This window comes from Gavialis gangeticus, unplaced genomic scaffold (assembly GCF_001723915.1).
Source record: "Gavialis gangeticus isolate Ggan-Ray unplaced genomic scaffold, GavGan_comp1, whole genome shotgun sequence".
NCBI classification, from domain to species: domain Eukaryota; kingdom Metazoa; phylum Chordata; order Crocodylia; family Gavialidae; genus Gavialis; species Gavialis gangeticus.
In genome coordinates, this window is record NW_017729004.1 from 17,525,430 (window position 1) to 17,534,417 (window position 8,988).

Consider the following 8,988-nt stretch of genomic DNA (forward strand, 5'->3'; position numbering starts at 1 on the left):
GGGGGGGGGGGGGGGGCATGGCCCCTGCTTCTGCAGCCCCCTCTCTCCACCCCCGCCCCACACGGTGTGTGGCGCCTGGTCACTAAGAGGGTGGATGTCCCTTTTTGAAGTATAAACAAACTTTAACAAAGGGAGGGATATGACAGAGCTCAGCAATATCATGGTTGGTCTGGGAAAAGTGACTAAAAGGAAACATATTCACTAAATCTCTTAATACAAGAACTGGGAGTCGCACAATGAAACTATTCAGTGGGAGGTCTCAGATACTGGGCTAGACAGACCTTTGGTCCGACCTAGTATGGCCGTCCTTCTGTTCTTATGCAGACCTTACCTAGCTGGCTTTGAGGGTCAACTACTCCAGCACCATAAAGAGCAAAGCCTGCCTCTCTACAGGGGGTTGAACTTGATGATCCTTGAGATTCCTTTGAGTCCTACGACTCTGTTGTCCTGCTGAACTCAATAAAATAAAATACCATAATTTACTTAAATATTATTTCCCCAGTCAGCATGGGGGGAAAAAATGTTCCTCATCTTATATTTGTATACAAGGAAACCTCATTAAATACATTGTCCATCATTACACTGCTGCCAAAATCAGTATGTGAGTAATGGAAGCCAACTATGAAGTTGATTAAATGTCACTGAGAATGACTACAGAACAAATGGCCCATATGAGGTAAACATGCTGATGACAACCTGGCATCCTGTGTGCAAGCCCCAGGTCTGATAGCCTTGGAGTTCATATACCTCCTGGTCTTGCTTGCTCCTAGCCAAAAGACCAAGGAGCAGCAAGGGAAAAAGTGCAAAAGCAGTCCCCCATTAGCACAATCATTTATTTTTTTTCAAAAATTTTTATTTCTATATATATATATACCCCTACCAACCTGTCTTGTGACCAGTATGGTTCACTTGACAGTCCAAAACACACCTTTACAGTTACTGTATACCATTTTTATTCCCATAACAATAACTGAACTGTGCAGTGCTACTGTGTGCCCACACACCCATGTGTCCATCGCCATCATTTTTGCCCATTACAGCTATGTAAAGGACCAGCTCAGTGCCCTCCCCCCTTGCTTCACCCCCTCCCCCCAACTACTCCATCCATTTCCAAAGTCCTTTCACTCATCATTGTATTCCTTGTTGTTGTCTCTGTCATTGTCGTCATTGCTCTCCTCAGAGGACCCAGCTCTGAACAGTGCATGTGAACTCTTCCATATGATTCCTGCCATCTCTTCCCTATCATCTACCATATTCCTGTAATACCAGTGCATCTTACTCGGTCCCATTTTGATGGAGTCCTCAACAAAGGGGGTTGTGTGTCTGTTTATGAGATGGTCCCTGGTCTTCCACAGGACAAGGATAGGTTAGTGCAACCCATCTGAATAAAATACATGGTAGGGCCTATTGTGCTTAGTCCCCCTCAGCATTGACTCTTTTAAGTCATGGTGAGCTACTCCATTGCATACATTTTTACTTGCTTGTCACTCCTACAGCTGAGCTGTGCTTTTTTTTTTTCCATATCCAATGATTTATCTTTCTTCCCCAGCCTTAAATGTTTGGCAAACATCATCAAATGGGGCCCCAGCAGTTCATCCAGAATCCCTCTGTCACCCCCTCTCTCAGCCTGTTGTATATGATTAGTGTGGTCCTGCCCCCCATGAAGTGGAGCCAGACCAGGTTTCCCTGCATTTCACCTGTATATACATTTTTAGAGGATTCTAGGACTCATGACAAAAACACCTAGTTCTAGTCGTAAGTGGGGGGGTGCTAATTAGCACGTGAATCCTTTGTGGGGGATATCTGGACATACACACAAACTGACTAATGCTGAGTTGTGGAGTCTCCATGGCTTAAAAATGCCTGCAACAGCCCCCTAAAACTGTCTATGTAGCCCATGGGCCCAAATTATTTCTCCTTCCCCTCCCTCCCCACTCTAGTCCAATGTTTATATGAGGCACTTTCAAGTGTCTTGTTACAAAGATATTCAATACATTGACAGCTCTCCTTTAAAGAAATATTAGCTACTGAAAGCAAGGAGAAAGGACCTCTTGCTGTGCCCAGCCCAGGTCTCTCAGTAAGTACTCTTTAGGCCACCGATGATCCAGGCCACCATAGTTTGTGAATTACTGAAATAGGATACTCTTCATTGCCTGCCTTTTCATTGCTGATCACTGATGCTTACCTGCCATATTTCAGTATGTGAAGCATTGACAGCATTTTAGTAGAGAGGGAAGTAACACTTTCCTGTTAGAACAGGTCTGTGGAGGTCTGGAAGGCCAAAAGAGTTAGTCAAAGCTTTGGAGATCTTTGAGATAAAAGACATATCTGCCGTAGACTTATAATGTATTAACATGTATTGTTCATTGTTGTGAAAGCAATGCACCCTTTACAATAGACTTGCTACTTAACAGTGTTCTCTTTTCTTTTTCCTTTCAAATTAGATATTTATCTTTGAGAATAACATCTATTACTGTGCCCATGTGGGAAAACAAGCTATACGAGTGGTCTCCACTGGAAAGGAAAATGTTATTTTCAATGGGCTCAGCGACTGGCTGTATGAAGGTAGGACACAATATCTAGGGAAGCTGGTAGTTATGAATCTAAATTATACTTTAGTTTTGCAGATGCAAAGGGCATGAGAAGTAAAACATTGATCTTTTCAGAACCATGGACTACTAGTTGGAAATTCAGCTGTTCTAGCACTCAGCTGACTTGCTGGACTGGAAATAATGTGAAACAATGTAGGAATTGTGTGTTTTAGACCTGCTTTTTCCTTGTTCTATGGGTGATAAATCACAGGGTGTTAATGAGCAGCACTGCTTCATTATGTAATGGCACCTGCAATCACTCAGTGTTTCCCTCAAACGTGCTTGTTTTTCTAATCACGAAAGATGGTGGAGAGGGGAAGGCAGGTTTCTTGTTTAAAGGGACAGAAGCTAAGAATTGCTTTATTTGGACCATTCTGGCCTTGTTGTGCCCTGAACCAGGTAGCACAAAGGAGTGGATACTGTCCACTTCATGCTTATAAAGAATTTCTCTGGGCTGAGCAAGTCCTTGGGGCAGCTGTCTTCCATAGCCCATAACCCTGCAAGATCAGCAGGGTCACCCCAACTCTTCGGATAGAGCCTCTTGGGTGTTTTGCACAATTGTTTGCCTCCATGTAAGGCAAATGGGCCTATTTCCCTGCACAGTTTTATTCTTTAACCTAAACCCTCAAACAAAGTGGATCTTCTGCCCATGTTGACTTGTTGCTCACAGAAGCACCTTTTTTCAAGTCCCCAGACTTTGAGTCTACTGCAAAGCCTGTGTCTCCTGCAGCACGCTTCCTCTTCTTCAAGTGGCAGCTCTCAGGACTTCCTGCCTAGTCTCCCTCTTGCCACGTTTCTATGGCTTCTCTCATCCCTTTATAAGGGATGCCTTCTCACTGCCAAGCATGATCTCCTAGCTGAACAGGGCTATCATGCCCCAAGACCCTTACCCCTTCTAGGAGCTGGACACCTTCTTACTGTGTCACTACTATCGGTTAGGGGATATGGCAGTCCCTAAGTTGCTCGACTTGTGCCAAACCTAGGGCTGATATAAAACAGCACCCAATAAACAGGGAACTAAAAGCAGCACAGAGAGTCTGGGCTCCAGGGTGAGTGGCAGTGTTTGCTACTAGGTTATAATTGATTTTAATTTTTAAATGATGTTGGAATACTTGCACATCATAGGACATGTACTAGTTAATAGGGCTGATGAGATGTTGCAATGTTCTAATTTAATTCATCTATTTATTTATTTATGCAGAAGAGGCAAGGTTTCCTTGTGAGACTGGGCAGGTCAAACCATGCATACCAGTACTTGTGTTTTGTTAATAAACATCATTGAGTACATAAGGTCTTCTCACAGTGTGCCCTGTGCAGGGCAAAACGCTGACAAAAAAGGTTTACCATGGCAGGGAGCTGCAAGCCAGCAGGTTAGCATGTTATGATGCCAACATTTTGCTGACAAACACATTTTAATTCAATTACCAGATTGCTCACGCTGTTGCTTAAATGACATTCTCTTGCAGGTTTGTCCTTTATAATAAACTATCTTGTTAAAGCCATGTTAATCCAGTGAGGTAATAAATGACTCTATGATTAAGTACTGTCTAAATATATCAAGACTGATTCTGCCATCTTTACATTGAGCAGGTCTTGCAATGCAGTATTAGGTTATGTGCTGTATTGCTGTGATTATGGGTTACAATCAGGCCTACAGCATGCATTTGTTACCCAGCAATTTCACTGTTATATAACGGTCATGCTTATGTCGTGTATTTGTGATGCTCTCCATGCGACAGGCCACGTTGTGGCTGAGTGCAATTAACATTTCATTAAGTGTCCCATCCCCCCAAACCTTCCTTAAATTCTGTATTGAGGTTCACATCTCAACCCGGGCCCAGATCACAGAATCAGAGAGAAGCAGGGCTGGAAGGCACCTCCAGAGGCCATCTAGTCCAGCCCCCTGCCTGGGGCAGGATCATCCCTGTCCAAACCACACTATACAAATCCATAATCTAAACTTTTCATAAAACTACTGCCAGCCCTGACACAACACAAGGCATAAAGCACAAGATTAGAATTGTATAGGAAAAATCTGTCTCCTGCAGGAAGCAAGGTATCCCAAAAGTCCTCCATCCCTCTGGGATCTGAGAGCAGGAGAACCAAGGAGCAGTGAGCTATGTGGCTCTTAGGAACTGTGTGTGGTCCTTGGTTCCCAGCTGGTCACCATAAACCAGTTCTCCTTAACACTTCAGCCTTTCACTGCTCCTGAACACTTTCCAGTTGATTTATGGTTTTCCATTCTAGCTTTAATTTTTTTTCCAAACCATTGAAAATCCACAGGTGTGGCTGCAGTCCTTAGTAAGTCAACAACAGCCATAACATTGACAGGGACTCTATCAAGAGCTACAGGTTTAAGCAGCCTTCAGAGAGAGAGAGAGCTGGAGCAAGAAGTAGGAGTTGAGATGCGGGGCCTGTGGGAGCTGGGGAGCAGTGATAACCAGGACCAGTCTGTAGAGTGCCAGGGAAGATGCTCTTAATATGTCAGGGCATGGAAAGCTTAAGGGAGCTGAAGAGGTCAGTAGTGCTGAAGTAGTGATCAGGGCCAGCTGAAAGGAACGACCAGGAGAGAAATCCTAGCCACACTGGGGTCAATGGGAGATTTGACATCAGTTCCAGTGTGGCCAGAATTTACCCTTAGCTGATGACACCACTGCTGGGGGCTCTTAAAGTTAATCTGTGCCCCAGGGGACTTTCTTTCTGTAATAAAGAGCTGAACTGCTATTTTGAACCCAAACATGCCTGAATAGGAAGCAAATTGAAATCGGGACAAAAATCTAAATTTAACATCTCATAGTTCTGCCCCTTTCATATTCTTCCATAGTAATGTCTCTCACCCCATTCGCCAGCATAGCCAAGGCAGATGTTCAGTCTCATATTTAGACTTGTTGCACTGCTGTCATCTCAGCCAACTATTGGGGTGGATTCTAAACATATGCAGACAACTCACTCCATCTGTGCAAGTGTAAACGCCATACACTACAGTGAAGGCTGCTGCAGTAGCATAAAGAATCATAAGTGTTCTTCTTTTCATTTTTACGTTCTTGTTTTTTATATGATGTTAGCAACTGAGCTGAACCTCCCCTTGAGCCATCAGACAGGTCCCTGATATGCTTCATGGCCTGTTTATCATTGTCCCCAAACTTTCCAAGTTTCCTGTTTAAGGAACAGAATTAAAACTATAGGCAACTTGTATTTACGTACAAGCAAAATCCCAACTGCCCTTTCTCAGAGCTGTTTTACATGTTGGTCTATGCAAATTACAGTCCCGACAGTGCCACCTTTCGGTGTTACACTGCTAGGTCATTCAGCTGGCAGAGGGAACTTTTTTCTTCATACTATATGGTGGCTTTTGCACAACAAAATAGATGCACTGCAGTATTAATCAGTTCTTTTGGGTAGATCTGGATGCAGAAGCTGCCTTAGAGTGGATTTGATGGGCTTTTCATCAGTAAATATGCAGTTCATTGCAATTCAGGTTAAACTTTTTTGCTTTCAGAAATCTGCTAAAGGGGAGAAACTTTCTTCAAGGTACTTATGTGGAACTGTTGGCTCTAGATAATGTAGTGCAAAACATTTCCAATCAATCAGAGTTGATAAAGCAGTTTAATCTACTTAGTGCATGTAGCTGGAAGGTTGTAGGCTGATGCGTAGATTACGATAACATGAAAGGCTGGATTAAACATGGCTTTTATTAAGCTAAAATAAACATTTGCAGTACTTTTGTGTAGTCTGAGTTAACATTTTCACTGCCATGTCCTTTACGACCCTAGCAAGAAAATAAAGTAATAACATAAGAAAGAGAACAGATTGACAGATAACTTTTGTTACATTCCTGGTTGCAGTTTTGAGGCCGCAGACAAGCTAAGCACTGGAATTAATAGCGGCTCTGGAACAGTTTTGTGTTTGCTAGTGTGCTGTGTGACCACTGTCAATTTTTGATCAGCGTTGCAGGAAAATTTTGTAAATACATATCAGTCTAATATAAGGTGATATCTGAGTAATAGACTGCTCCTAGAACAGCTTCACGTTTCAGTCCAAATTTATGGATTTTGGAGTGCGTTGCATTCACGTTCTCTTTTATAACAGTCCCTGACAGTAGACTACTCAGTTGCAGATGCCAGCTACTTACCTAGTACAGAGATGATTGGGCTAATGGACTCTGCTACAGGCTTTTGGAAACTTGCAACCTTCTTGTTCCTCAGTTACACCTCTTAGAAAAAGCAAGTTTACCTTTTCCCTACCTCAGAGGGATGTTGTGACACTAAGGGCTGCATTCATGTTCCTGAGGTCAGCTGTAAGTAGCACAGAAAGGCCTGCGTGCTACTTTAGGATCTGTGGAGTCACCACAAACTGGCCAAGTACCGTTATCCAGGCCTCTTTCACAAAGTACTGGAGAAGTCCCACCTCTGTGGTACTGTATTGTTATAAACTTATTACTTAACTGCCTTTTAAACAGTCTCTACCCCTCATGTTCCCTGGCTTTGGGAGTCACATGATGGTGTTCACTGGAAAACCGTTCTCCTGCTGCTTGGAGAAAGATAGGGGATGGGAAAAGGTTGGCTGATGTGATGTGACCTTCATTCATTTCTTGACTTTTCTTCGCAGTGTGGAAAAGGCCTCTTATTTAGGCCCTCATTTATGTTTGGTCTACCCAATTTATATACTGTAGAACTAAGACGTTCCTTTTTTCTTTGGTTTATCCATTTCCTTGGACAAAAAGAGCAATGCCTGATACAGTGACGGGCGGTCCTCCAAGAGCTGCTTTATGTGGTGTCTTTGGTAGGACAAGCTCTTTTTAATTTTCCAGCCTCTTTAATTTCCACAGGGATGAGCTGCATGCACATGGAGTTGCTTCCCCATCTGGTGTCACCGCCAAGGGGAGTGCTCAGGCTGTGAGTTGACCTGCGTGTCCGTGTAGGTCATTCCCAAACTGACATCCTGTCAAATAGACAAACGTGTTGGCTTAACTTTAAAGCTAATCTCATTCTGTCCATCCTAAATATGAGGAAGGGAAGAACTTTGTCTTTGCAGCAATAGCAGCTTAATCATAAAAAACATCTCTAGAATAAGAGGTATTTGTATCCATGGCTTTCAGTTGATTTTTCCCTTCTTTTGTTCAGTCCAACACACAGCAAGGGCATTATATTTTATTTTTGGCTACCAAGATACAGAGCAAGAGGAGAAATGAAGAGGGATTATTGTACTCAGCAGTGACCTTTACGTATCCTCTTAATCCTCATTTTGTCTGCACTGTATGTTGTTGTTGTTAGATACTGTACTGTGACTTTGCAGTGACACCTGGTGGGAGAGGCCAGGATGTCATCTTCATTAGAGCCACGTATCTTTATACCTACAGAAATGTTGCTGCAAGATCTCATTAAAGAATCTCAATTTCTGACCTCAAACCTTTCTGTGCAACTCCCATTGAGCTTGTGGGAAGCGCATATGCACGACTGATAGCAGATTCATGCCGAGAGAAAGCAGTATAATCAACATCTTAACAAAATTGGGGAGTATGCTTAGAGCACATAAAGTTGCATCAGTGATGCAGCACTTCATAATATCTGCCATGTTAACAGCATTTATTTTGGGTGGTAATATTTATCCTTTCAGTATTTCAAGCAACTGAAGCAGGTATTTTTTCTGAGGTTTTGACTAGCGTTACTGAAAGTAATAAGAAAATAGTCTTGTAATGATCTTGATATTGGCAGCATGATAAATATAGGAAATACTCTGTATTGATTTTTTTTAACCTTAAAATATTAGAGCTGTACCCCTGCTTCCCTGCAGCTGAATTTCCATGGCCAAATTTATGCACACAGTTGAAGAAAGACCAAGCACAACTACAAGAGGGAGTAATGACTCTTGAAGTTCTCATTGGATGTCACCAAAGAATGAGAATAGGCACCCTAATATTTCACACAGGTGTGATAGCTGTACCAGATTAATCGTAACACCTAAAGTGTGACAGAGCAGGTGAAAGGAAGAAAACAAGCCTTGAGTCATGGATGAATTTCCTGAAATTGTTCAGATGAATTATTCCTCTAAGGTGTGACTGTCAAAAGTGTGAGAACAATTATAACCAGTTCTCCAGACATGAGGATGACACAGGCCCTGTGGTACTGTGAGATGGAGTAAGATAATCCTTCAGCTAGGATCCCCTCATCCCTCAACACTAAGGAATGGCAAGTTTTTTGAATACCTCAGTTGCTTTCCTCACCCAGAGCTCTCTTTAGGGGTATGGGAGAAATAAAAGCTATACAGCTCAGATTTGATACCTTGTGAATGAAGTAGTTTGTCATATTTGTCCTAATAGACTCATAGACTGTATGGCCAGAAGGGACCTTGGAAGATCATCGGGTCCAACTCCCTGCACCAGGCAATTAATTCTTGT

General features: G+C 42.7%; 1 protein-coding gene across 1 annotated transcript in view; it reads left to right on the plus strand.

Annotated features, from left to right (window-relative positions):
• DPP6 (dipeptidyl peptidase like 6) overlaps positions 1 to 8,988 on the plus strand; it is a 982,502-nt gene that overhangs the window by 799,063 nt on the left and 174,451 nt on the right. Inside the window, exon 8 of the mRNA XM_019508144.1 lies at positions 2,445 to 2,565. Within this exon, the coding sequence (XP_019363689.1) occupies positions 2,445 to 2,565 (121 nt within the window). The remainder of the gene's footprint in view (positions 1 to 2,444; positions 2,566 to 8,988) is intronic.